Source organism: Drosophila suzukii, chromosome 2R (genome assembly GCF_043229965.1).
Source record: "Drosophila suzukii chromosome 2R, CBGP_Dsuzu_IsoJpt1.0, whole genome shotgun sequence".
Classification (NCBI taxonomy): domain Eukaryota; kingdom Metazoa; phylum Arthropoda; class Insecta; order Diptera; family Drosophilidae; genus Drosophila; species Drosophila suzukii.
Window position 1 is genome coordinate 5,646,710 of NC_092081.1, and position 27,953 is coordinate 5,674,662.

A 27,953-nucleotide genomic window follows, 5' to 3' on the forward strand; every position below is an offset into this window, starting at 1 on the left:
GAACCGGAGTTAAAGTAATTGATCAAATTGGCGACAGTAATCTGTTCAGTAAAATATACATTTAGATATCTATAAGTAATTTGTGTGAGAAGCAGGCGGGTCCAAAAACTCACAGAATCAAATACAATCCTACGACTGATCAAAAATAAGAAGTGAGCCGTAAAATCTCAAAGACAAAGAAACGCTTGAAGGACAGAGGAGTAACAGTAAAAGGGTGACATTTTCTAACAACCAAAAAGATGACTGACGTAAAGTTAACCGTGGCACTAACCAGCGTCAATGGGGAGAATATGTCCCGGCACGATATGCTGCAGTGGGTCAACAACATGGTCCAGGGACACTTCAAGAAGATTGAGGAGCTGTGCTCGGGTAAGAATCCCTTAATGAACCACTCTTCCCTTGCTCAAACCGAAGATTTCCACCAGGTGCCGCCTATTGCCAGATGATGGAGATGATCTTTCCCAACTGCATCAACCTGAAGCGCGTTAAGATGACCGCCAAACTGGAGCACGAGTATCTCCATAATCTTAGGCTCTTCCAGGAAGCTTTCAATCGCTTGAAAGTGGACAAAGCGGTGCCCATCGATCGTCTGATCAAGGGACGCTTCCAGGACAACTTTGAGTTCTTGCAGTGGTTCAAGAAGTTCTTCGACTCACAGGCACCTGGTTTGGAGAACATTAAGTCCTTGGCCAATGCACCGGTGAACAAACCCATCAAACCGCGCGTGTTCGCAAAGGAGCAATCGCCAGTGAACGCCAATGATGATGGCCTCAAGGACTTGATTGGTGAAATGCAGACCCTAAGCTTAAGAAGAGAGGACATAATGGAGGAAATAAACAAGTTCTACAACAAGTTGCGCTTGGTCGAGGATCTAGTGAACGACATGGCCAGCGACAATCAGAATGTAAAACGCTTACAATTATGCAAACGCATCCAGACGGTGCTCTGCAAAACGATAGATGGGCAAATCAACGAGGATCCCATCGAAGTTAATCTGGAAAATGGGGTGGAAGACGCGGAAGCTGCGGATCCCAATGAAGGATTGTATTAGGTTTTTTTGGTACAACGTCGTGTTTTTTTATAATTATTGTATTATGTATAAACAAATGCATTGTGAATTCAGCTGTTTGAGTCATTGTCTGAGGAAGAGTAATCCCCCACCAGGCTTAGGGGTTTTTCATTTGAGCTTTGGGCTTGGGTTTCGTCCAACTTTCTGCGCCTAATGCCGAGATCCTCTAAATGTAGCTGGCTGTTTAACGCCTTTTGCCGCTTGAGGCCACCAAAAGTGGTGGCTGTTGCTCCCGGCAGAGCTGGACGCATGAGCAGCTCCAGCCGCTGTTCGGATTCCCGTTCCAGGGCGGACCTGGTCTGCAGCTTCATCAGGGCGGCCATTTCCCGATCCTGACTAGTTTCCGGCAGGAGGGCAATGTCCAGACTGCTCTTGGCCAGCAGTTGGCGATCCAGCTCCTGCTGCCCCTTGATCTCTTTCTTTTGCTGACGGAACTCTGAGCGGAGGCGACAATTGGCCACGTAGCTGTCATCCCAGACACTCATATTGCGCTCCATCAGCTTCTGGAGCACCGGCTTGGCATCTGCCCCTGCCTTGGCGTCCTTGGCTTGGTGTTCCAACTTGTACATGGCATCGTCGAAGAGCCGTTTCTGCACCTCCTTGGTTTCCGGCACCACCTGCTCGTTCTGCAAAGGATCCCAGCGGTTCTCCTGCCGTCGTGCCCCCGAGAGTATAACATAGTCCAGATTACCGGGATCCGTCTGAATCTCGAAGTGATTGTCGCACAAGTGGCACTTCATTCGGAACTTAAAAACCGGTGTGGTGTAGTACATGCCCACCTTGGTCTTTTCCGCATTGTAGCGCACACCCATGCCAATGTGGTTCTTGCATCCTTCGCACCAGATGTTGTAGGGCATCTCGAAGCGGATGATGATGATCCCGAGGTGAATCTTTCGGGCGCGTTCCCTAAGGGCGTGGGTGCCCTGGAACTTGTTGAGGCCGCCCTTCTTCGGGTCATAGTCGGGCGGGTAGTATTTGTTTTGACCTTTGCGTTCACCCATTTTTTAGATGGCTGGATTTCCTTTAATTTGAATTATTTTAGATCTTCGATTTTGAGTGTCTAATGTAAATAAAAACTTTTTGTATTGAAAACAAGTCAGCTGTTTCAAGCCGGTAGTGGTGGCCTTTTCGCTTAATTGATCATAGCTAAAAGTAGCTAACAAAATACGATGTTGGTATGTAGAAATTAAGTCTATAAAAATATTATAACTTTATGAGGAAGTACAGTTCATTCATTGAAACCACGATTTCATGTACATACTTGTCATACAGCAAGAAAATAAATAAAAAAGTATGCGTAAATAATAAATATTTCCAAGTGACGTTCCATCGATAATAAATAGCTAGAAGTCAAGACGCCCGCCAAATAATCGATAACAAGAACGACGGCGTGACAGCTTTTCCAATCGGTCCATCACCAAAACAATAGTTTCTCGTGGGCATCCACAATTTGGCTGGATTTTTAACCCTTTTTGCCACGTAAATTGAATTAGAAGTAGCGCACGAACCCGGCAAGATGATAATCTACACAAACGAAGGCAATCCGCTGGGACTGCAGCTGCTGATGCTGGCCAAGTTCGCCAAGCGACCGGTGCAGGTGCAGCTGGTTAACCTAAATGGTAAGTTGTATCTCGAATTCCATTTGAATTCCAGGGAAATGCCCTTAAGTGACTCATTTCTGATGCAATAACCATTGGACATTGCAGACGCCAAGTTCAAGGACTTGCTGGTGCTGCCCACTTTGGAGCTGGACAACGGACTGCGCCTCTTCTCGCCGGCGGCCATTGCCAAGTACCTTCTCGTGGACGAGGGGCAGCGGCGCGATGAGGTAGGGCTCCCAAAAAAGACTTATTGGCCCATGACCCCTGAAGGTTAAACTAATTTGTTTCTGCTCCCCCGCAGTGGTTGGAATGGTCTGCCACGTTGCTGGCTCCGGCTTTGGCCCACCACATGGCCGTGGGTCACAAGGCGGATCCCAACGCACTGCCAGTGCTAAATGCCCTGGTCAAGAAACTAGACGACAGCTTAAAATCCTCGCCCTTCCTTGCTGGCGACAAACTCACTTCCGCCGACATCGCCGTGTGGTCGCTCCTGGCTCCGGATGGCACGCTAAAAGGCGCCCAGAACGTGGACAGCTTGAGGGATTGGTATGGCAGGGTGAAGGCCCTTCCCGAGGTGCAGCAGGTTCTGAACGAACAGCCGCTGAAGGATCTTACCTTCAATGCACTGCAGCAGTCCAATCGTTATGGAGGATTACATCATGTTCCGCTAAAACGTCTCAGCCTGGCGGATCCGGGCAAACTGCTGGTGGATACCACCCCCACGGTGGCAGACACTGTTACGGACGAGGAGATCAGCGCGGCACAGGCTGCCTTTACATACACAGCTCCCAAGGCACTTAAAGAGGAGCGCACTGTTCTTCCCAAAGCTGGAGAACGCAACGTGCTCATCACTTCGGCTCTTCCCTACGTCAACAATGTGCCACATTTGGGCAACATCATTGGCTGTGTGCTGTCTGCTGATATCTATGCTCGATACTCGCGTTCCGCTGGATACAACACACTCCTGATTTGTGGCACGGATGAGTACGGTACCGCCACGGAGAACAAGGCCTTGGCCGAGAACCTCACTCCTCGAGAGATCTGCGACAAGTACTTTGAGCTACACAACGCCATCTACCGCTGGTTCGGCATAGGCTTTGATTACTTTGGACGCACCACAACCCAGGAACAAACAGAGTGAGTTTTAGGTGCTCAAACTAAAGCCTCCTAATCAAACGTCTTTGTATTTTCATAGCATTGTACAGGAGGCCTTCCAAGATGTCCTGAAAGCTGGCTACATCATCACAGAAAGCGTAGAGCAGCTGCTTTGCCAGAAGTGCGATCGTTTCCTAGCAGATCGGTGGGTTTTTTTGTTGTTTATTTTGAAATTGTTCTAATTTTCAATTCTGCGATAGATTTGTGGAGGGCACCTGCCCACATCCTGGCTGTGGTTATGAGGATGCCCGTGGCGATCAGTGTGACAAGTGCGGCAAGCTGGTGAATGCCACGGAGCTGATCCGTCCCAGATGTAAGGTGTGCAACAGCGCCCCTGTGCTGAGATCCTCCGATCAGTTGTTTATCGATCTGCCGAAGGCGGAAGCACAGCTCAAGGAATGGGTGGACAAGTCGGATGGAGGATGGACGCACAACGCCAAGGTGATAACGAGGGCATGGCTGAAGGAGGGTCTCAAGCCACGCTGCATCACCCGCGACTTGAAGTGGGGCATCCCCGTGCCGCACGAGGGCTTCGAAAAGAAGGTCTTCTACGTGTGGTTCGATGCTCCATTTGGCTACGTGTCCATGACCAAGCGCTACACCAAGGAGTACCAGCAGTGGTGGCAGCCAGCCAAGGGCACAGATGTAGAGCTCTTCCAGTTCATGGCCAAGGACAATGTGCCCTTCCACTCTGTGGTGTGGCCCAGTGTCCTGCTAGCTATCAACAAGGGTCATACGCTGGTCTCACACATCATGGCCACCGAGTATCTGAACTACGAGGACGGCAAGTTCAGCAAGAGTCGTGGTATTGGGGTCTTTGGCAACGATGCTCAGGAGACTGGCATTCCTGCTGATGTATGGCGTTTCTATTTGGCCTCTGCCCGACCCGAAGGTCAGGATTCCAGCTTCAGTTGGAACGATCTGGCTGCCCGCAACAACTCCGAGCTGCTGAATAACTTAGGAAACTTTGTGAACCGCGCTTTGGTCTTCTGCGAAAAGAACTTCGACAGCACTGTTCCTGAAGTGGCCACCACTCAAGATGAGCTTGTGCTGCTGGCTTTGATTAACCGCGAACTGCGAGGTTACATCAACTCCCTGGAAAAGGCCAAGCTGCGCGATGGCATTCGTCATCTGCTGGCTATTTCCCGGCATGGCAATGGGTACATGCAAACCCAGCAGCCATGGGTGCTACTGAAGGGCACCGATGATCAAAAGAAGCGAGCATCCACCATTATTGGTCTTTGTGTCAATATCGCCTGCCTCTTGGCGAATCTCCTCTTCCCTTACATGCCATCTACGGCTAGGACTCTGTTCGGTCAGCTCAATGCCAAACAGACGCCGCTGAATGCAGAGTAAGTGCCTGTTAAATGAATGATCAAATTTATCCTAATCTGTTATTCCATTCCAGGAAGCCGCTTGCCACTTTGCTCCTCCGTGCTGGTCACAAAATCGGGAAACCGGCTCCACTCTTTGCCAAACTGGAGCAGTCCTTCATTGACGAGCTCAAGAGCAAGTACGGCGGAGCGCAGGAGACAAAGACTGCTGCCCAGAGTCAAATCAGCGCTGCAGATTTGGAGCAAGCTGTGCAGGCTCAGGCGGATAAAGTGCGTGAGCTGAAGGCAAGCACCAAGGACAAGGCTGTATGGCAACCGGAGGTGACCAAATTACTGGCCCTCAAGAAACAACTGGAAGAGGCTAAGAAGACTGCGCCTGCTGCCGCCCCTGCTGCCGCTCCTGCTCCCTCTAATGGGTCACAATCAGTCCAAGATCTGGAGAAGGCTATCCAAGAGCAGGGCGACAAAGTGCGAAAGCTCAAGGGAAGCACGAAAGACAAAGCCGTGTGGCAGCCAGAGGTAAATGTGCTGCTGGACCTGAAGAAACAATTAGAGGCGGCTCAAAAGGCAGCCAAGGCAGCTCCTGCCGCCGCTGCTCCCGTTCCTTCACCCGCCGCCTCTGCAGACGCTGCCCAGGTCAAAGCGTTGGAAGACAAAATTGCTCAGCAGGCCGAAAAGGTCAGGACCTTGAAGGCCTCGGGCGATGCTGCGTTGTGGAAACCCGAAGTTGATATTCTGTTGGGCCTGAAAAACCAGCTAGCCGCACTGACTGGAATCCCAGCCGCCGGTGGACAGGGCAAGGGCAAGAAGAAGAAGTAGGCCCTGGACCTCATAACTTATAACGCTGGACATTTACCTCAACTTTTCTAATCACGCATTCGATGGCAAATCTTTAGTCACGAACTGGCACAGTTCAATTCATCTCTTTTAAGTTATGCGTTTGCATTTAACAAACCTTCGTATTTATTTGAAGTATGGCTAAATTATTGAATCAGTTAGTAATTTATTGAGTTTCTGAAAGATACATTAAAACCATTGACTTTCAAGGGAACTGCATTTTGAATTTCGATTAAATAGTACTGGTCTGGATATCGATAACTTGGACTGGTGATCTGTCACGAAGCAATTTTGTGTAATCACGCTAAATGTTCTTATATTAGTCCCTCATTTGGTCAAAACAGAAGTGTAAAATTGGTTAACTTCTATCATAAATTAAGTTTTTAAAGCTTGTGTTGTGATAGTTTGCAGATTTGTGAAACACGCCATTGAATTGTTATCGCGGCTTAAGAATACTGGTGAAGAGGTCACAGTTATCAATCGGTGGTCCATCGCTAGCGAGTTACAGCAAAAAATTTGCCATGTAAATGCAATATAAAAACAAAAGTGCAATATTAGACAATGTAAAATGTGTTAAAGTCGAGCAACTTCAGCTGCGGTAAGGGGGAGCAATTAAAAAGCGCGGAGTGGTGTCTGGAAAGTGAAAACATCGAACAGGGGACAACAACAAAGTACGTCTGTCCCGTCACGCGCCCCCTCTCCCCTTCCCCACACCACATATGAAAACAGCAGAATATTCGTCATCAGCTGGTCCTCTCTCTTCGCTCTCTCTCCCCGCAGACCTAACTGCACTTTGCCAAGAGAGAGAGTTTAAATTTATTCAGAAATGTATTTTTTTTTTGTTCCTGCCACGCGACATTAGCTTTTGCCCGATATTGCAGTTGAGCAAATCGGAGCCCCTAGTATATGTGGGGTCAATTGGCAGCCCCTCCAATTAAGCGGAACCACTCGCACAAAGAATCCCCAGTTTTTCACAGGTGCTCCGCCTGCCACACTGCTCAAATATGCAGCCCATCAAAGTTTAAGTGAAAAACAAAGTGTGTGTGGGAGTTGGAACTCAAGGACGCAGTGTGGAGGGCAACAAGTGTTTGCTAATTGATTGCCATTGATTATTCACAGAGCTCTGCCATCCAAAAACAATCGAACCTACCGAATATATTGATAGTTAGATAGAGCCACTGGCAAAAGACGTCGCCATGGAGTCCGCGGACGCACTCGTTGAGGAGCAGAAGCTGATGGCCGAGGCGAAGTATCGCACTTACATGACCAACATCGACAAGGCGCTGCGCAATTTCGAGTACTCCAGCGAATGGGCGGATTTGATTTCGGCCCTGGGCAAACTCAGCAAGGTACAGCTGGCTCCCTTGGTGGCAGTCCAGATAAGCCCTGGAGCCACTGACTCACAGCGGTTTCCGGGGACCCTTATCTCGACTCGTTGGTTAATTTGCCTTCCCCCTTTTCGACAGGCGATATCGAGCAATACGCAGTACCAGGTCATACCCCGGCGACTGAAGATAGCCAAGCGACTGGCCCAATGCATGCACCCGGCCCTGCCCTCCGGGGTGCATCTGAAAGCCCTGGAGACCTACTCGGTGATATTCAGCAAAACAGGGCCGGAGCGCCTGGCCACGGAGTTTATATACAGGTCGGTGGCACAGATAACCCAATTTGTTGTTTAACTGAGGCGTATTTTTCATCCCCACAGCGCTGGTTTGTTCCCGCTCCTTGGCTACGCGGCCATGAATGTGCGTCCCGCCTTGTTGACCATCTATGAAACCTATTTCGTACCCCTGGGTGACAAGCTGCGGCCCGCTCTAAGCGGTTTCCTAAATGGCGTGCTACCCGGATACGACTGCGGACTGGATCACTTCGAGCGCATTAGCTCTCTGCTCAAACAAGTGTGCAATGCCGTCAATCCCATGCACTTTTACACGGTCCTGTGGGAGTCTGTGGCCAACAATGCAACTATTCGTCTGCCGGCCATCACTTACCTGCTGGAGCACTTCAACAAGCGATTGGACATGCAGGAGCAGATCTACATCATGGGGCACAACAGGGAGATCATGATGTCGGCCCTGTGTGTCTGCCTGAACGATTCGCTGATCCTGGTGCAGCGAAACACGTTGGAGTTCCTGCTGCTTGGCTTTCCCATGCACACGGCGCTGCTCTCCGAGGATGACTTGGTAAAATTAGTCACCAACGGGCTCAATACCATACTCCGCAGGGACATGTCGCTCAACAGGAGACTATTCAGCTGGCTCTTAGGCAGCGAGGTGGCCAAGAACTCGCCAACCTATGATACCCTATCGTTGGACACCTCAAACGCTCCACTAGATGAGGAACCAGAACCGTATTTCATTAAGCATTCGCGCCACATTCTTATCAGAGCTTTAATCACCACTCTGAGACTGAGTTTGGAGTGTGCCCCAATGGACCTAAAGCCCTACAGGATCATGCTCTCCCTACTCGACAAGGCGGAGATTGGCAGCGCTGTGCTGGACTATGTGCTCCATGACATAATTCGGGCCATGTACATCTCGAGTGGCAATGCGGAGGCTTTAAAGTCTGCCAATCTGCTGTTTGCCACCTTCGATCCAGCTTATATTTGGAGCTACATGACCAACATGTTTGAAAAGGCCTGCCAACAGGCAAACCCCGCGCAGGACAAGTCTCAGCCGGGAGAAACCTCCGGAAAATATGCATGTGACGTGGGATCTGGCGATCCCTGTGTAATGGAGATCTGCGTGCTGACAGAATTCCTGCTGGAAACCGTTTCTCTGGAGATGTACACGGAAACCACCAGGGTGTACCTTCCCAAGGTGTTCCTGGCCATCACCCAGCTTCTTTCCCTACACATGGATCACGTGAGCAGCAACGAGATCACTTCGTCGCTTAAGCTCTGCATGAAAATCGTCTCGAGGGTGCAGCCTATGATAACGTAAGCGAAAAACAAGAAACAAAGAAGCATCAGGCGATCCTTAGCAACCCTCTTATCTTTTTGTTTACCCGCAGAAGTCCCATAAAACTGAACAAGCTGGTAGATCAGAGCGGGGGCTCTTCGTCGGATGAGAAGATTACTGTGAATTCGGCGAGTGAGACCGGAAAGGTGGAGTCCGGAGCGCATGGAAATTCCCTGGAGAAGAGCAAATCCGACTCACGGCTAAACCAATTTGCGGAGCACACACTGCAAGGGGCCGATCTCAACGATGAAGAGCTCATCCGGCGCTCAGCGTCCAATCAAAGCGTGGGACGTCAAAGTCCCAGCAAGAAGAAGGCCAAGTCAATTTCTCGACTCTCGGAGCTGGATAAGGATGTGCGTAACTTTTGTAAAAACATAAATCTGTAATTAATCATTTCTTGAATACAGATCAGCGCCTCAGACCCGCAGTCATCCTCGGATCTGGACACCCCGCGGAGCATAAAGAAGCTGAAGGCCAAGGCTAGGGTGCCATTCATACGAAGCCCCAAAAAGCAGCGACCCAAGGATATTGTCCTGATTGAATCGAATGCTTCAACGGAGGTGGGAGATGGACCTAGTGCAGAAGAGCCAAAGAGTGCTCCGCCGGATCAGTCGCCGCAGTTCCAGCTGGATGAGGAGAGCCGAGCTTCACAACAGCGCGGATTCTCCATTTTGGAGAAGTGCATTCGCCAGTACGAAATCTTCTTCGAGGTTTACTTGGCCCGTAAACTGCTCCATATTGAAGCGGAGCCGAAAGAATGCGCAGTGAAGGTGCAGCTACAGCGAACCACAAGCACCATCCATACATCCAATCTTTTTATGGCCGAGCAGGTGCTGGATCACGAGTGTCCACTGAGGGAGTCACAAATCGAGCGATTGTTTAACTTGCTTCGGGTGGACATTGTTCCGCGTTCCAAGCAGCTGCAGCGCTTGCTCAATCGATCCTTGCCGCTGCCCGCCAGTGCTAGCGAGCTAAGCAGCGACAGCGAGGCGCAGGAGGAGAAGCAACAGAGCCTGCTTATTGATGGACAGACGCAGCGTAGTGTACAGCAGCTAGCCGAGCTTCAATTGAGCAGCTCTCTACGTGGAGCAGTTAAACTAGCGGCTACTCTGCTGGTGGAAATGTCTACCTTCCCCAACTGCAATAAACACATCGTGCTGGACAAGAATGGTGAGTGGGAGCTAGAATCAGTAGCAACTTCTTTAACATTTTCTAAGTGTAATGATGATGAACATTGGATGAATTCGGGATTTCCAGATTAAGATTTTTGTATTCCCTTTTAGAGCCTGAATTGCCAAACTGGTTGAAGGTCCTGTGCCTGGTGGCCTGCTTTGCCCAAAGCGACAAGGAGCTGCAGGTGGCATCTATTACCACGCTCTTCGATTTGATAAGGTGAGTGCCTATGAAGTACCCCTCATTGATCACTTTTGGTTGACAATACTTTTATAATGCCTTTCAGCCTACTACGCTCTCAAATCGAGCATACGACCAGTCCAGGAGTCACCTTTGTGGTGATGCTGCCGCTTCTAAAGTTTGGTCATGTCAGCTACATGGAGCAGCAAACGCGCGTGTTCCAATTGGTGAGCTCCATTTTGTGGGATTACCTAGGCGCTGCAGGCATAGATCCTGCCCAGATTGCTGCGCTTCTTCATCAGCTACACAGCTGCCTGGAAAGCGGTCTGGTGGAAACCATCATCGGGAATCGAATGCAAGCTCAACATTTGCTACAAATACAGCCGCAATCCCGTGCAGACTTGGGAAAAACTGCCCTACGTAACTTCCAACTGGAGCGTTTGGCGGATGCTCAACTCCTTTGTCCTACGGAGTCCACGGAAAGATTGAGAGAGAGTCAGGCCCGAAGCTTCAAAAAGTTCGAGTTGTTGTGGCACCTCGGCAGGGACAAGCAGACTACACGTGGATTCGAAAAGACGCTGCTTAAAGTGCTGGACACCCTCGCTTTACCACATTATATGTCCGAGCGCACTTTTGTGACCAACTGGCTACAGGCGTCGCTTCTCCGCGGCGATCTTGCCCGCCTAACCAAGCCTCTCTACAAGATCCTACTCTCGGCCAGCTCCAAGCGCGTTGGCATCGTCCACATGCAGCAGCTGTACCGTGAAGTCGATACCGAGGCTACGCCTGCTTTCGAGCGGGATGTGTACGCCATCAGTTCGGAGCAGGGCAATGTCAAGTACCACCACATGGAGAACTCCAGTGGTGTTAAGAAGAAGAGTCCCATCAGGAACTTCCCCAAGAAGATCTTTGGAGTCACATTGAGTGGGGGCAAGGCCAACAAGGTTTCCAACTTTGTAAGCGACAAATCGACTGTTGCCGCTTGCGCTGAAGCCACGCAGGATTTAAACACCATCGGGCTGATCATTAATCCACTAGAGAATGCCAACGACTTTGACGACGAAACAGATTTGGAAGAGCCTCGCATTGAGATCCCGCATAAGGAGACGCCGCTGGAGCAGAAACTAGCCAGCGCAATGGACGAGAGCGAGCAACGTTCGCAGGAGCATCCACCTAATCAACCGGATCTTCAATTCGACCAGGATATTACCGACCACTCGGACAGCAGCGACTTCGAGTCTGATTCTGAGCTTCGCGAAACGAGCATAGAGAAAGAAGACAGCCTGACGGTCAGTTCCAGTGCTGGTGTTAGTGATGATGTCAAGCGATTTGTGGGCGACTGTGAAAGTGTCACCGAGGCGTTGACCCAACACGAAAAGATCAAGAGCCGCAAGACCTATCGGTTAACCAGGGAAAAAACACCGGGGGAAACCAGTCTCAACTCTCTAGAGCAGAAGGATCATGATAGCATCCCTGACCTCCAGGCAGATGCGCTTCCAGCGGATGAATATTTCAGGGAAGACAAAAAGCTAGGAAAGCGTAAGAAGCTGCTGACTGCTGGGGAGAAGAAACGACTCAGCTGCATTTCAAAGACCTCTACGGATAGTAATATCAGTGGCTCTCACGTCGAACAACCGGAACAGGAGGAAGAATCAGAGCCAGCAACCGAATCCACGATCAATGTGGAGGACAAGAGACGTAATCTCAGTCTAGAAACCAGCAAGCTTCAACCTGACATACAGAAAACCCTGGAGAAGGGCAAACAGAACGTGGAGATCCTGCGGCAGAATAATGCAGCTGCAGCTGCGGCAGCGGCTGCCGCGGCAGAGGAGCAGACCAGTCTGCGGAGCTCTGTGAAGAGCACGGTTTCCCTGGCGGATGCGGCTCATCTGTACCACAACCACCTTCTGATCTACTTGGCTATTTACGACACCCGTCAGACCCTGTATGCGCTGCAAACGCTTCGCAATATTATCTGCTGCGATCGACGTACCTTCCTTTGCTTGTCGATAACCACATCCTTTTCGAGCGCGAGCCTGAAACAGTTGCTTGTGCGCCATCGCAAGAGCATCTCCGGTAAAGGATTCGATGGTGGGGTGGGAAGCTCCGAGTATGCTCAAGGATATCGCGGTTGCATGCAACTGGAGCTGCTGGTCACGCTCTGCTTGTTCTACGCCCGTGGCTACTTCCAGAAGGAATCTCTGGATGCGCAGCGACAGCCACCCACGCTACAGGATATTGTGAACAATCGGAGGATCCAGCTAGAAAGCATTGAACTGCTGACCCTGATCTGCTCGGAACTTATAGAGATTGTTAAAGGCATGGGCAAGGGCCTGGCCAACTATATTGCCGATTTGTTGGCCCGCGCGAAACTGCAAAAGGTGATGCTGCACTGTCTCAACAGCTCGGTGTGCAGTTATGGCCGTAGAGCCAACTCTAACAGCGGGAGTTATGCGGAGCAGGTGCTCAGCTTCAATGATCCCCAGGACGATCAGCTGCATGCGGACTGCTTCCAGCTCCAGCTGCTACGTTTGCTGTTGGCTGTAATCCGCCTGGAGCACGAGGTTCATCAGTTGCGCCAGGATACGCCTCCCTCCGCTGGCGAGGATTCCACAGGCAATGCGTCGCCCACTCGCTTAGCAGAGGGAGCGACTCCCAATGTGAAGTATCTCCCCAACTGCCTGATTAGTCAGCAGCCCATGTTTCTGGCTGCTGTGTTGGGTGCACTACAGCAGGAACGGTTGCGGCACTTACACCGCAACTGGACGGACTTGGTGACCTCATCGCTGAACTGTTTCTCATTTGGCTCACTCACGAACATTGTGATTAGCGTAGTTCACCAACTATGCAGCAATCTAGACCGCCTCTCCAAAATGGGTCTCCAGCAGCAGCGGCACTTCCCTCCGGATTATGTGGTATCCCAACTGGAGGCTCTAACTATCTTGTGCCACTACTGTTTACTGGACAATACGCAGCAGACGGCTCTCTCACACCTGTTTAATCAAGCTTACCCGCAGACCAGCTCGTCGGCACAGAGCTCTAGCACGGGTCAGTTGCTCAACAGCATCGTACATTCATTCCTCTCGGCCAGCGAGTCCTCCAGTTCAGCGCCGGCTCCAAGGAATCCACAATTGCAGGCTGCACGCAATGCCGTTCTCTCGCATCTTCCAAGGATTATGAGCAGCGTGGCTGCCATATGGGACAGCGAGCTAGGACAGTTGCGCCCGGTTCGCCAGCAGCTTCTTGAGTTCCTATCGCCGGTGTCCTTGCATCATGGCTGCAACTTCCTGGCGGCTGTGGCTGTCACCTGGCAGCAGCGGGGCATTGCCGCAAACATGAGCGGATTGAGCATCGCAGAGCAGTTCCAGAGAAACTCCGCTCTACAGGCGTGTCCCGCTCAGCTTTCGTTGGTTTCCTTAGTTTCCAGCATTCGGGTAATGCCCATGGATTCCTTTGTTATGACATTGCACCACGTGGTGCGTTCACCCCCGCCAATCCACCGACCACCTGCTCAGCTTAGCATCGAGGTGAGTTCTCTGGAGCTCTTTTACTTCTACATGAGGTCTGCTCCCGCTCCTCAGTTGGCGGATGCCTGGAGCTCACTGCTGGCACTCATTCGTGATGGCTTAAATCTGACACCACCGGCGCAGTTCGCTTTACTGATGCTCCTGAACGAGTTCGTCCAGCGCTGCCCGCAGATGCCATTCCAGGACAAAAAGGAAGTGCGGGAGTTACATGACGTGACCTCCCGATTGGTAGACTCTCTCTCCAGCGTGGCTGGATCCTGTCTAGAGCAGACGACCTGGCTGCGCCGTAACCTGGCCGTAAAAGAAGATACTGATGGGTTGGCCAAGGATAACAGCGTAGGAGGTGGAGGACTTCAGCAATATTCGCTGCAGGCTCAGAGTGTTCTAGCAGCCATACTCTCTAACCTACTGGACGTGGCCTACGGTTCCCAGGAGAAGGACAAGGTGGTCAACATAGTGACGCCGCTGCTATACAATATAACACCGTATTTGAAGAACCACACTGCTCGGAACGTCCCCTTTTTCTACGCTTGCTCCGCTTTGCTGGCCAGCCTGAGTGGCTACCAGTACACTAGGAAGGCGTGGCGGAAGGATATGCTGGATCTCCTGCTGGACAATGCCTTCTTCCAGATGCACCTCTCGTGCCTGCCCTTCTGGCGCATGATCATGGACAGTCTGATGACCTACGACAACACAACGTTCCGGGAGCTGATGACCCGCGTCTCACTTTCCCAGGCGGGCAGTCTGAACATCTTCACGTCGCGGGATCAGGAGTACGAGCAGCGGGCCATGTTGCTCAAGCGACTTGCCTTCGTCATCTACTGCAGCGAGTTCGACCAGCACAACAAGTACATGCCGGACATCCAGGGTGAGTGCGAGTTTTTTATTTGAATGAGGCATAGTTTTGGGAATACAAAATTCGAGCCAACACTAAGAAATTTTATATGTTCAGGAGTTAATTATTTTTTATTGCCCATTGGTGCTACTTTAGGGAATTAGTTTACTTAATCACGAACTTCTTTTTTTACCACAGAGCAACTGGCTAACAGTCTGCGACTTGTTCCCATGGGACCTTCAGTACAGGCAGCCGTTTTCCTGTGCTTCCGTGTGCTGCTCCTACGCATGTCACCTGACCACGTCACCTCGCTGTGGCCCATAATCATTGCGGAAATGGTGCAAGTGTTTCTGCAAATGGAACAGGAACTGAAGTCGGAGAGCGAGGAGAGAAAGTAAGTAAACACAGCCAATCGAAAAAAGAGTTTAGTTAATCAAACTATGTGTTGAACCTCTATTGCAGCCAACAAATGCGTATGCCTTCGGGAATTGATGTGTCCTGGTCCTCTGCCTCAGGAGCTAGCAATGGCTACAATTCCCAGACGCCGATGCAGCATTGGCGATCGGTGCAGCTGGAGGCCTGCAAGCTCCTGGAACTGGGATGCGTGCTGCCCGCTACCAAGCTGCCACATTTCCAGATGTACCGATGGGCTTTTGTGGGCACCGAGTTCGATGTGCACGAGGAGGAGGTGCGTCTGCCCAACGGAAGCTTGGAGAACCTGGCCACCTTGCCCACCGCACTGTATGTGCCGCATGTGAGCCGTGTGGCCAGGCTGATGGATATGAAGTACACCAGTCAATCACCGGTAAGATATTCTCTCCCTATTCAGTTGATTCAATCGATTAACTAGTTTTTGGGCTTATTCCAGGTTCTGCAACGTCCCAGCAATAGACATCTCATGTTGCACTTCCAGCAACTGCAGTCGCTGCAGGAGCTGTACGCCTTCTTCACCACGCTGGGCATAAGTTGCCCCCAGCCACGTAACTTCGCCGACACAGAGAACGACGTGGCTAACTGTCTGCAGGAGATCGAGGAGGTACTGGCCAACGATTTCCTGGAGAAGCTGCCGAGCATAACCACGCCAAGATGAAAACCGGCCGTTGCCCACCGGCAGACGCAGTCGCAGATCCAAGCAAGTGGGTCCCTGTTCGAGCTCAAGCTGAATCTTAATCTGGGTGTGGAGTCTGCCATGGAGCCGGGAAGTGGTGGCCAGGCAGCCCGCATCCTGGCCGCCGTGCAGGCCAAGCTGACCAGCCAAAATGCCGAGACGAGCTTTACGCAGACCCAAAACACCAATGACAGCAGCAACAATAAGAAGACCAACTTTCCATTTTATGTCTAAGTAAGAGATGCAGCAGAAGACGATGCCGAGTATGATAGCTAGCTATATAGATAGAACCCCGGGTCGAGTGTACAACTGTCCGTAAAGTGATCTATCGTTTTAAATGTTGAATGTTTAAGAACGCGGTAGCCTAATAGCCAATAGCACCCTGTATGTATATGTAACCAATGTATTTAACTGTTGATAGTTGCTCCCGAGTCGATGTGAATAAGAGATGTGTATAACGACAAACTGCAATCAAATAAAATAAAATCGCATTTTATTGCAAACACTGAGTTGAGAAGAACATGGTAGGGATTCCCCAATAAATAATCTAGTAGTAGAAAACTAAACCACGCTCAGGGAGCGTGGGGTTTGTTTGGTGGACTCGCTGTTCTCCAGCTGGCAGAGCGCCAAATAATTATGTTTTCGAGTCGCCTCGCAGTATTCTCCGAAGACAACACCGAAAATGGCAATCTTTAGGCCCCTAAACCACGTTTAGGGTGCGTGGGGCTTGCTTGTTGGCGTCGTTATTCTTCAGCTGGAGGTAGAAGGAGTACACAATACGGGCGCTGAAGGCGATAAGTACTGTAAGGGTAGAGAAGAATTTTTATTAAATGATGAACACATACTTATTGTAAGAGCATTACTCACAGAACGTAATGATGTACACGAGCAGGGCGCCAAAAACGTTATTTATTCCAGTGGCTTCGCGGTATCCTCCGTAGTGGAAGATAACACCGAAAACGGCAAACGGAAAGCTAATGGCTTCGATTGCAGCGAATATCAGCCAGACGAAGACCAAAATATGCTTTTCCTGCATTTGATAAGGGTTTATGATTCGTTAAGTAAAGAAAGAGGATGTGTTAAACAAATAATTTATATTACTTACCCTTAGGGTGCCGATCAACAAACAAATATTGGCGATTACAACAATTGCAAAACCAACAAAGTTGAGAACTGCAAAGACAACAAATTATTTTATTAGGCGCTCGGTAGATTAAAATAAATATGAGTCAATGTCTACCCACGCTTACAAGCTTTAAAGGCGCTAAATTCTTAAGCTTGTTCGGCTCAGAAAATAAATATTTTACACATTAGATCGGGTAATAGTAATAATATAATTTTTTTAAATAAATCTTTATACGTCCTAACATTTTTTTCAAGAGTAGAATGAGTAGAAAGAGTAGAATAGAAACTTAAATATACACCATTTAATTTCCGACACTAAGATCATCCCTGGGCATAATCACAATAAGGAATACTTAAATAATTGTAAGTAATCTTATCACATAAATGCGTTTGTAAACGCAAAAGATTGAGATGAAGAATCAGCAAATTGTTACTTTTGTTTTTTGGGTTAGAGAATATTATACACCATCCAAATGTAAGCCTTTTAGTATGTACACATCTAGAATGAAACGCTTGCCCGATTTGGTCACCGATGTCGTCATCGATGGATGTGATAAAACGCGTTTGTCTCGAATGGATTAGCTCATTGTCTTGTTTTGTCTAGATGATATGACAATTTGAATTTTCTGAGCTAAAAAGCTATTGTTTCCGTTTATGGAAATAAACAAATGCCACGCCTCGTGGCCATTTCTCCTACCATTTGGAGCGAAAATGACGCTAAAAGTCGTGCTTATTAGCCAGTAGATCGCAATTCCCAGACACCAACTCCGCAAATCGGTGTTGCAAGGGCCCCTTTCCACAGTAAGGTCGATTTTCATTTTGGGATTTGGTACGCAAAGAACACTTTGAGAAGAAAAACAATATTATGGCACAAAACCGGTTTGGGATCTCTGAGCGCACGGAAACACGACCGCACTGGGCAAGACTCAATGGTAAACTGAATACAAAAAGCCGTGGTCTCTGAGAAGCAACAGTTGGGCGAAACTAAGCAACAAAAATATATTTCATTTGGAATCTAAAAATGTCCATCAAATGACATTCTTTGGCTTTCTTTTAAACATAAACCTAAGTAAATTTCTTCTATAAGTTAACGTAATCTTTTGTGCTTGAGATGAGGGTTGAATCACTAGATAAATAGTGTGATGGGTGGGTAGAAATCAGACAAAATATTGTTTACGTAATAGGCTTTGGTATGGGGGCTTTTGATGAAAAAATCTTCTAAAAGGTTTTTTGTAGACAAGCTACAAACAATTAATATATTTAAGATTTAAGGTATGTTTAAGCATCAGAAAAAACCATTATAACACATAAATACTTCTGATTTCTCTTTAAAGTCTTTTTTACTGTGGAAGTCATCAGAAAGCGGCCACCTGTTGCCTAGTGTAAGTGAGTGAATACAATTGGGAGAGCACCGGAACAACAAAAGATGTGGGTGAGGAGAAGTGCTTGCAGGCAAAATGCATACTTACTAGAATTATAAACTGAACGTCATCATATTTGGTCATACTTGACTTTTTCGTTTCGGAAGATCAAACTATCAAAAATATTATATTTTAATGCTGCCTCTAAAACCCTCAATAACTTTTAAATGTTCTTAGTTTGTATATATTGGGGCAGTGTATACAAACGTTTATCAAGTAGTTGGCATCAGAAATATACATTAAAATAAAATTTTTCTTTATCAGCTTTTATTTCCCAAGATATTTTTATTGTGCGCTGAAACGATGTGGCAAGGGAATTAATACTTTTTTAAAAATATAGCGCTTTACTGCTGCTAACCATAGCGCAATTGTTTTTGAAAAATTCAATCATGCTTTGAGCAAAAAGCTCTATTTCGAAGTAATGTAACATTTTGTTCAGAGATCTTTTTTGATTTTAAGTTCTTAAGTTTTAGTAACTTTAATTCGTTACCCAAATTCAAAGCAATGCATTAAATTTATACTCAACTTAAAAAAACTAATATGACAACAAAGTTAACAAGACGTTAAAGCCTATAAAGCGTACATAAATAATGGAGATTATTTAACCAAGTAACTTCAAAAGTAACATGCGATGTTAGTGAACCAGTCACAGTTTTTCTACGTGCGCTATTTCCATCGATCTGGCAACGCCGTTCCTCGAAAGCTTTCAGTTGTCAGAGGACTGCGACTTATTTAGCAATTGCATTTTCGCTGCGCCGGCAAACTAAAAAGGTTCTGAGTTTCTTCTCCGCAATCGCAAATATTAGAATTCCAGCAAAAATGTTGACCTCCGTCTTTGGTATGCGGCTGAACACCTACGGTGTTGTTATTGGATGGCTGGGCGTGATTTTCTCCTTCTTGGCCACGATCCTCTTGTCCGTGGGCCTTGGATTCGTTGATGAAATTGCGCAGCAGATCGTCGACACCCAGAAAAATACGGAGATGACCCTCAGCGAGGTTCGCACCGGTAAGGGTTAATCAGAAAGGGCATCCACAGGGCGACAAAGATATTTACATAATTGCGCCTCTCTTCCAGTGCTCGTCATACTTTTCAGTGTCTCCCTGGCCCTCAAGATGATCAATCTCCTGGCCTCGGCCATGTTGGTCCTTGGTACCGTTAAGGTAAGTCGTGCTTTATCTCTAGTTATAAAGATCCGCGCTTTCAAAGACAGTTCTATAACTTTTTCTGACTTTTCAGGAACGCCATCTGCTCCTGCTTCCTTGGCTGATCAACAACGGAGTGATGCTGGCCTTTGCGATTATTACCCATATTGGCCTGTGGGCCGAGATCATCGGATCATCGGTGCCCTTGTTCAACGCTCTTCCAATTATCTTGTTGTCTGTGCTGGTTCTTGGTAAGATTTACGTGACTCATCCACATGCACTCACATATGTGCATATGTTTGTATATATACGCCCTGTTTCTGGAAATGGGTATACACACACACAGCTTATGTTGTGAAATTGTGGTTCCCCATAGCGCTTATCGCTCGGGGGCCTGGGATCATTCTGTAATTAGACTCGGACACGAGAATAATCGTTCTCTGTTTGCTCTTTTCAGTGCTCGGATGGTATCTCTACTACGGCATCTACTCGCTCTTCAAGCAGATCCAGGCGTCCAGTGAGATCCAGCGCCCGCTGATCCCGCCGGCAACCCACCAGACTAATTCCTATCCTAGCTATACCAAGATATAAGCTCTTATGCAAGCCTTTGACTGCATCGCATAATTTTCGAATGTTTTCAGTGAAGCTTTCTTAAGTAACCTATTATTCATTGTTAGTAACACCAAAATTTGGAACTATATTGTAATTTCGATGCAGCAAAGAAGGAATATTTCGATGTACTTCTTATATATCTACTTATATGCGTCTCTATTTTTATCTATTCGAACGAAATTGCCAATTTCGAAACTTCGATTGGCCCTGAAAATATATTTTGTATACACACATGGTAAATAATTTAATTGGTGGCGTGAAACATATTGACTCCCAATCTAGGGTATAAGGTTTTCAATGTAAAACGCACGGAGTAATTGTTCAAAATTGTTCAATAGATAGCTGAAAGACACTTGCGTTGCACAAGAATCTAGAATCTGCAGCTTAATCCCAATTGTCTAGCTTTTTTGGTTTCCGCTTCCATCTGCTCATGCCTTTCCTAAATGATAAACAATGGGTGGTTTCTGGTTCTTTTGACATCATTGCGATATGGATTTTTGGAATGTACTTTCTGGCAAGTCAAAGACTTATCTTAAACTAGGTTCTTACTTATAATCTAAGTAGTCGTTTTTTTACATTTTACATTTTACATTTTCGAATCAACATTTTATTTAATATTATACTTTATTTGTTTTTAAAGTGCCCTATTTATTTGCATAGGCCATTTTTCGAATATGTGCCTTAAAATTATTTTTGTAAATTTAAATTGTGGTTTGATTATATGCTACTAAGAGAAATAAGTATTGGAAACTAAAATGAAATAAACAAGATATGTCTTAAATATAAGTTTACTTACGATATGCCGCTCATGGGCACTAACACTGTGTTTTATGCGCCTTATATTCCGAGAGTTGACAGATATTTAATTCCAAAAAGTGCTCAATGTAAGGCCTTTTTCAGTACAAACGGTCTTAAGATGGTAAGCATGAAATCTTTTCTAAGTCAAGACTGTTTGTACTTAGTTTTAGCACGGTGTTTTTTCCTGAGTGTAACGAGAGCACAACATGCGGAGTTTTGAGCAAGGAAGTAACGGTCACTACGATTGCGGGGTACCCCATCCGCAACGAAGAAGGTCACAGCAACCAAGGCCAATGCCAAGCCGGAAAAACTAGCAGCACCCAAGGTAGGAATGACTCCGTCCGACTTTGAAATTCCAACTCTCTAGCTGTTATGGTTTCCTATATCTCCGCGTTCAGAAGGACAGGCAGACATGGCTAGATCGACTTGCCTAGTGATCCTTTATCCTACTTTATGGGGTCGGAGACGCTTTCTTCTACCTGTTACATATTTTCCCCGAATACAATATACCCCTTCACTCAACGAGTAACGGGTATAAGTAATGATACATATTTAAATTCGTGATAAAGGGACACAAAACTTTTCGAACCCGACTGCAGCCGAATTAGAATGACTTTCGGTTAGTATTTCATATTTCTGTATCACCCCGTTTGAAACACGATTACAAGTTGAAATTTAAATTAATTAAATTCTATACTTATTAGTTTTGCGTTACATGCAGACTAAAGAGGTTGTGTTTCTTTCCTTATTTAAAAAGTCAGTGACAATCAAAATTGTTCAAAAAATGTTGACCTCAGTTGAGAACTTACGGTATACTTACTAGTTGTATATGCGGTTTTGTATCCGTCTTGGGAGCAGTTATTTCTTCGGTGGTCCTCTACTCAGGCACTATCGATAAGGCTTTAAATTTATTGACCTCCATTACGTCCGTTTGGACTGTCTTGAACATAGCCACCTTCGAAAAGGAATGCAGTTTTATGAAGGAACTACAAATCACACATCTTAGAACTGGTAAGATTTAACTGGGAAGTGTCAGCACAGGTCAAAAAATCTATTATTTTACGTTTTTCAGGACTTGTTTCAAGTCTTTTTGCTTTTTTGACTGTGTTAGTAGTCAATTTTGTGGCTTCGGTCTTGCTGGCCGTGGGTACCATAAAGGTAAGTCATGAGCTTTGAATGGATGGTACTCCATTTCTATTCCAAACTAACCCTTAAGGATAATGAAAGGCTTATCCCAGTGACTAATGTCCTTATTAATATGAACAGAATACAAAACAAAAATTTGGTTGTTAAAATTAACATTTATTTAACTATAAAAAATAGTTATCCGAACGTAATATCTTTCAAACAAAAGTATGCAACAATAGTTTTACAAATTTTCTTCAATGCGTTGTTTAAAATTACCCACTGGGGGTAGCGCCTCATACACCTGGAGTCCGAAGTCAAACTCTTAAAGTTATGTCTTAACGAAAACATATATTCCCAAAAGCTTCAACATAATTTTACACCAGCTGCGGTCACTTTTAAAAATGACAATTTGAAGATTAACTGTTATTTCTTTTGCTTATAAATTACCATGCTATCTATCTATGAATTTAATTAATAACTTTAATAATTGTATAGGTATATATTTACTGTAAGAAATGCAATTGGATAACTATAAAACTAATTATTTAACTACAATCCATGGGTTGGGTCCAGAATACCCTTTTTTATAGTTTCAAAACTATTTCTTATAGTAACCCTTACGTTTACGTATTACGTAAGAGTAAAAATTGACAATTCTATGGTTGGGGACCGTTTTACTATTTTATTAGTTAATTTTATCAATCGATTTTTTGTGCGTTTGAGTGGAATAAAAACAAATAAGAGTGGTAAATGTTAAAATATTTTTAACACCTAACTTTTTTGGTCGTTATTGTTATTTGAGAACGTGCTTTAAAACTTTCGAGCCAAGAGGTGTATGTTTGTTATTTAAGTTAGTTAAGCTTGGTATACTGACAAATATATGGAATTCTATATTTTCAGAAAAACCGCTTGCTCATGCTTCCGTGGCTGATAACCAATGGGTTGCTCCTGGCCTTGTGGACTGTCGTCTGCATTGCAGAATTGATTTATGTTGCTTTACACTACCACGTATCCTTAATATTTCTCTTGATACTCTTTTTTTTTCTACGCGACTTTTCTTGGTTAGTCTACCGTTTATCACACTGAATTACTCTCAGACTGACTGCTTATATTCCATGTACTTTATTTTCTCGTTTCAGTGATCGACTGGTATCTTTACTTTGGGATTTACTTACTTTTCAAGAATATCCAGACACTCGGAAAGGCCCCGGCATCTGTCATATTTAAAGGACCTGATCCTAAATTTGATATTGAATTTACTACTATCACAAAGCCATTATATAACTATTAATTACTAACTAAGCCAATAATTATTTTAAAAAGTAGTTTGTCAAATTTTTGTAATCAAAAGAAAATGTCACTTACTACAGAGTGATTTCATCACAATTGCTTGGCTATTTTTTTTGATAAAACCAAAAGTATGCAAAAAATCTGCACAGTAAACAATTATTCGTATAACTATCAAAATCTTAGTTGTAACGATATAACTATGAACATTGCAACAGCCAAAAAAGCTTTATTGCCACCAATAATTTTAAACTACAACTTTAATATAAATATTAACTAACTGAATCTTTAGCAAATAAAGTATTATTCAAGAAAATTTATCTTAATGACACACATGACATATATATAGATCCGTCGTTGATGATTAACGGATTACAAATGACCTTAAATTCTTTGTATAGTTAAGTCCTGGAAAAAAGCAGCGCTAGTAATATCATGCTGATGGCAATAAGATTTAAAATGTTTACAGAAATCTTATTGAATTGGTATAGTCCGTACTAGACTGTTGTTTTGGAAAACCTTTACATACCTCCCATTCCACTTAAACAATCTTTTTGTGTTTTTGATCTGATAGGCATTCAAATATATTTTCTACACACACAAAGGGCATAATTTAAACATTGTTTTTGGGGCGGCATTCGTTGCAGCTACTTAGTTACCTATTGATGGATGTTGGCTTAAGGTTCCGTGGTTCCGGAGCACTCACTGTCATTTTCCCAGACCCAGCCACATGTAGCTGGGGTCTATGAACTGGGAGCCGCGATATCCCTGCGGATTGCGCGACACCAGCGATCGGATCTTCTGGGAGGGTCTGTAGCTGCGCAGGGCCTGCAGGAGCTTCGATGTCTTCCGGTCGTGCTCCTGCTGCTGGGCGGGATCATCCGTGGCGTCGGGCGGCATGGGCGGCAGGTGCAGTGGGTGCGGGTGCTTCCCCTCCAGCAGTCGCGTTTCCGACTCGCCGAGCTGCGACTGCTCTGCAAAGCGCAGATTCGCCTCTAGCTGGTTGAAGAAGCCGCCCAGATTGGTCATGGCTCCTAGAAGAAGCAGTAAATCTCACTAGCAACGGTGTGATTACATCAAGTACAGTAGTCCTTCCTTAAATAACTGTACGAAATAATTCCTTCCCCCCAAAAACCCTATAAAAACATTTTCATACTTTAAATAAAATTTCACATGACTGAATCCAATTGGTGATAGCTATTTTTCGTTAAAGGAAGGCCTTCTTTACAGTCATTAATCTATTCTAAATGTTTTTTGTTTGATGAAATTTTTACAATAATGAATGAATGGAGAGTTCCGGAGTCAAGGGGAAAGACAATGCTTATTTGTTTGTGCTGGAAAGACCACTGCAAAATCATCTTGAAAAAATGTAAGACCTAGTAGACAAATCCTGGGTAATCTTTACCACACTATTTCTATATAAGTGCAATTGAGTATTTAAAAAGACTTCGGGGAAATTGGTATAAAGAGCTAAAAAGCCGTGGATTACTTTGCAATTGTGTCTTTAATTCTTCCGAAACCTCCCCGATTTCTAAACGAAGTCCCACCCCGTACTCACCAGCACTGATGGAGGGCAAATAGCGTAGCGACTCCGGCAGATCTTTGCGTTTCCAGGGCAAGTTGTAGACGTAGTCGAAGGGCGGGGGCTGCTCCTCGTCATCGGGTGGCCACTTGGGGGGCGCCCTTTTGGCCTTGACCTCCGCAGCTGGCGGAGATTGCCACTTGTGCTGCACCTGCAGCTGCTTGAGGTGCTGAAGCTGCCACTGCCGACCGAACCACTCCGGATACGGGGAAAAGTAATCACCGAACTGTTTGTCCATTTCCGCGCCTTTCGATTTCGGCAGGGGATTTCCGCTATCAACAGGGTAAAGGTCGTCGAAAGCCCGTGACGTCGGCGCCGGCACCGAGTCCCTGTCCCCGTTCCCGTTGAAGTCCCAGTCCGGATTCAACTCCCAGTCCCGCTGCCACTCCGGCGGACTTTGGCGGTCTCGGCCAGTTGCTGTTGATGTCGCTATTGCCACCTGTGCTCCGCCGAAGGGTGCGTTTCGCAGTGGAGCTGTCGGTGGAAACACATATCGGCAAAAGGGGCCATTAATTGTGGGCTCCCACAGGATTTCGGGGTAGTCACTTGGGAAAAAATAGGGTTGGCTTTCCCGAAAACGGCATGACATTCAATTTCCGCTCCCATCCTACAGATTTTAATTAGTGATAGGCGCAATGACTGCTAATAAAAGGTCAACTTTCAATTTGATTCAAGTGCCGAGAAATGAGTAATGACCGAAAGTGTATGATAGTTTACTATGAGTTTACCGCTTCGAATCTAAATTAGAATCTATTTCAAAGGGCAAGTACTTTAACTAAATGAGCAAGGGGAGAACAATTCTAACCCTGTTTTGGTGACGAAAGTCTGTAATAAAATTCTATACGATTTAGTTGTTTACAAAGAAGAGTTTTCAAAACCTTTTTGAAAATCTACTTATCTATTTACTTTCAACCATATACAATATAGTATACGTAGAAGAGTTAAAATTCGCTTGTCTGGCTTTTTCTATGCAATTTTATCGCTTTAAATTGAAAGACTACTGATTATATGAGAATCAGACATCTTTTCCCTATACCTGTCATATTTACGATCTGGTCAAGTAAGCTATCCATTTTTTAAGTAATAAGAGTTACCTGGCTTTTGAGTTTATATCCGTGGAACTTGAACGTTGATTTTTCCTTAGTATACAAAATAAAAACATAAAACATTCGAAATGGTTTTTGTCTTTATACGTATCTTTATAAACTTGACGATCGGAAAACAAATTACTGGCTATGCATATACACATTTTGTTAGCACAAACAATTCTCTATTTAAATAACACGCATGGTACGACTTTTCTTTCTATGTCAATTAAATTCATTACTCTTCGGCTTTTCAAAGCTAATTGCATTTTTTATTTGATTAAAAAACGAATAAAAACCAATCAATTTTTGATACGTTTAGGGCTTATTACAAATGATCTCGCTTGAAACTGTTTTCGATCAGGATCGTATTTGTACCAAAAATTGTTCCCTAGTTTCTGACTAAATTTGAGTTTCCCGACTTACCTGCGAACAGCAAAACCATCAGCAGAATCCGTCGCCTCATCAGCAGGTGCGACATTGTGTGGCTGTTTTTCGAGGGCCGTCTTCGGGGTGCAGTTACATTTTACGGATACACCACCGCTAAATAGTTTGCAAACACATCTCAGCCGAAGGGCGAAGTTTCAAAGAATATAGCTGCTCCCACGGCGGAGATCGAGTTCCACGCCGGAGGACTGACGACTAACGGGCAGGTCGTTTGCTCCTAGCGCTTTTATAGCCCAACTCCACGGGAACCCTTTCGGCCACCCCGACCACGTTCCATGCTCCGCGCGAGCACCTGTTGCCCGACGACGGGAGCGGGACAGGACGACGGTGAAGACGCTGGGGACATGCGCACCAGCCGGATGGACGTGTCACCTTTGCTTGGTTTTTGAAGTGCGACCTGAGCTTCGGCACTTTTCTAATATGCACGGAAATGGCGAATGGCGAATGGCACTGGCAATTGGGAGTCGAGTGTCCAAGTGCCGTCCTGGCTAGGATTCCATTCCACCATTCGGGCCAATAAGGCTCAGGTGTGCCAAAGGACCTTTTTATGCAATTATCCTGTCATATTGCGCAATTTTCCCAGCAACCGATATTGCTCCAGGTGTAAGCCGGTCTTGCCACATCCTTTATTCCCATTCCCATTCTTATTCACATCCCGGTCATCCATCCGACCATTCTGGTGTCCGGCTGACATGACGTCAAAGGCTTTGCTTTTGAGTTTGGCCACCGTATTAGCATAATTGGGTCAGTCGCTGGCGTCGGTGGCTTCCCACCGGCCATTGTGTGCCGTGCATCCATTTATCCATCCAGGAGCTGCGCCACCACCTTCGGTCCTGGCCGCTCCTCGCTCCTAATTGGATTTGCATGCAGCTTCTTTGTGGCACGCTGGGCGCGCTAATGGTCCGGAGGTCTGGCCAGGTGGCCCCCTATTCGAATGCTCCACTGGACCAGTGGTCCGGGGCCCAGGGGACCAGGGGCCCAGAGGCCAAAGGCTGTCCAACGCCAAGTTTGCCTCCACAGCGTTTAAAAAACTTTCAAGCACAAACTGTTTGTTAATTAAGCTTCAATTACAAGTTAGCTCAAGTCAACTCACGGCGCATCTACATTTGTTGAGTTATTGACGATGGCGAAGTTTAAAATTTAAATTAATTTAAGTGGAAATTTTTAAAACATCAATAATGTATAGACGTCCCTTAAAGGTTTAGATCAAAAATTATATGAACAGTGCTCATTGATCACCCATTATTTTGGTCTAGTCAAACTTACTTAATCATAAGTTTGCTTAACAAACTCTAGTCATTTTAGAATTGAGAACTACATAGTTCGATGTGTCTTGAAAATGTGACATCAAATATGTTGTTCAACTTTCATTTATCACAAGCAATTTAAAATTAAGTTAAGCGTTCGTATGTCGAGAACGTTAGGTAATAGAAATTAGTTAGTAAAGAATATAGACGAAATGTTCTTAAAGCAAGAACAATTAGTTTTTATTTATCTGCATTTAAAAAGATTTAATACGGCTAAAAAACAATTAAAAATATTAAAA

General features: G+C 45.9%; 7 protein-coding genes and 1 long non-coding RNA gene across 10 annotated transcripts; 5 read left to right on the forward strand and 3 right to left on the reverse strand.

The window, feature by feature from the left end:
- The first annotated feature begins 234 nt into the window (after nt 1–234).
- Nucleotides 235–1,122, forward strand: LOC108017797 (microtubule-associated protein RP/EB family member 1). The gene is made up of 2 exons (XM_065863293.2): nt 235–369; nt 426–1,122. The coding sequence occupies exons 1-2, from the start codon at nt 240–242 to the stop codon at nt 1,049–1,051; spliced, it is 756 nt and encodes a 251-aa protein (XP_065719365.1). The 5' UTR covers nt 235–239; the 3' UTR covers nt 1,052–1,122.
- LOC108017796 (coiled-coil domain-containing protein 130 homolog) lies at nt 1,043–2,180 on the reverse strand. Its single transcript, XM_017084940.4, has one exon. It carries the CDS (start codon nt 2,068–2,070, stop codon nt 1,120–1,122), a length of 951 nt encoding a protein of 316 aa, XP_016940429.2. The 5' UTR covers nt 2,071–2,180; the 3' UTR covers nt 1,043–1,119.
- A 279-nt stretch (nt 2,181–2,459) lies between these two features.
- On the forward strand, nt 2,460–6,205 carry MetRS (methionyl-tRNA synthetase 1). Its single transcript, XM_017085713.4, has 6 exons — nt 2,460–2,688; nt 2,776–2,897; nt 2,972–3,807; nt 3,866–3,970; nt 4,026–5,177; nt 5,234–6,205. Exons 1-6 carry the CDS (start codon nt 2,586–2,588, stop codon nt 5,976–5,978), a joined length of 3,063 nt encoding a protein of 1,020 aa, XP_016941202.2. The 5' UTR covers nt 2,460–2,585; the 3' UTR covers nt 5,979–6,205.
- A 279-nt stretch (nt 6,206–6,484) lies between these two features.
- Nucleotides 6,485–16,282, forward strand: LOC108017987 (protein DOP1 homolog). The gene is made up of 11 exons (XM_017085329.4): nt 6,485–6,667; nt 7,116–7,345; nt 7,463–7,641; nt 7,702–8,934; nt 9,009–9,309; nt 9,364–10,126; nt 10,240–10,348; nt 10,416–14,704; nt 14,870–15,065; nt 15,134–15,476; nt 15,540–16,282. Exons 2-11 carry the CDS (start codon nt 7,193–7,195, stop codon nt 15,759–15,761), a joined length of 7,788 nt encoding a protein of 2,595 aa, XP_016940818.3. The 5' UTR covers nt 6,485–6,667; nt 7,116–7,192; the 3' UTR covers nt 15,762–16,282.
- On the reverse strand, nt 16,256–17,858 carry LOC108017988 (uncharacterized). Its single transcript, XM_017085330.4, has 4 exons — nt 17,602–17,858; nt 16,885–16,952; nt 16,647–16,809; nt 16,256–16,580 (listed from the first exon to the last, which is right to left on the reverse strand). Exons 1-4 carry the CDS (start codon nt 17,720–17,722, stop codon nt 16,480–16,482), a joined length of 453 nt encoding a protein of 150 aa, XP_016940819.1. The 5' UTR covers nt 17,723–17,858; the 3' UTR covers nt 16,256–16,479.
- A 1,178-nt stretch (nt 17,859–19,036) lies between these two features.
- LOC108017828 (uncharacterized) lies at nt 19,037–20,311 on the forward strand. Its single transcript, XM_017084980.4, has 4 exons — nt 19,037–19,331; nt 19,401–19,486; nt 19,563–19,719; nt 19,926–20,311. The coding sequence occupies exons 1-4, from the start codon at nt 19,145–19,147 to the stop codon at nt 20,057–20,059; spliced, it is 564 nt and encodes a 187-aa protein (XP_016940469.2). The 5' UTR covers nt 19,037–19,144; the 3' UTR covers nt 20,060–20,311.
- Nucleotides 20,312–21,094: 783 nt separating this feature from the next.
- Nucleotides 21,095–23,322, forward strand: LOC136116566 (uncharacterized). The gene is made up of 3 exons (XR_011603755.1): nt 21,095–21,889; nt 21,951–22,036; nt 22,907–23,322. It is a non-coding gene; the product is annotated as an uncharacterized lncRNA (long non-coding RNA).
- A 537-nt stretch (nt 23,323–23,859) lies between these two features.
- LOC108017877 (uncharacterized) lies at nt 23,860–26,614 on the reverse strand. Of its 3 annotated transcripts, XM_017085038.4 has the most exons (3): nt 26,387–26,614; nt 24,852–25,349; nt 23,860–24,327 (listed from the first exon to the last, which is right to left on the reverse strand). In XM_017085038.4, exons 1-3 carry the CDS (start codon nt 26,439–26,441, stop codon nt 24,002–24,004), a joined length of 879 nt encoding a protein of 292 aa, XP_016940527.3. In that variant the 5' UTR covers nt 26,442–26,614; the 3' UTR covers nt 23,860–24,001. The 3 variants fall into 3 exon arrangements, with proteins under 3 accessions (XP_016940527.3, XP_016940529.3, XP_065719767.2); XM_017085040.4 differs by lacking the exon at nt 26,387–26,614 and having other exon boundaries at nt 23,860–24,324; nt 24,852–25,499; XM_065863695.2 differs by lacking the exon at nt 26,387–26,614 and having other exon boundaries at nt 24,852–25,499.
- Nucleotides 26,615–27,953: the final 1,339 nt, after the last annotated feature.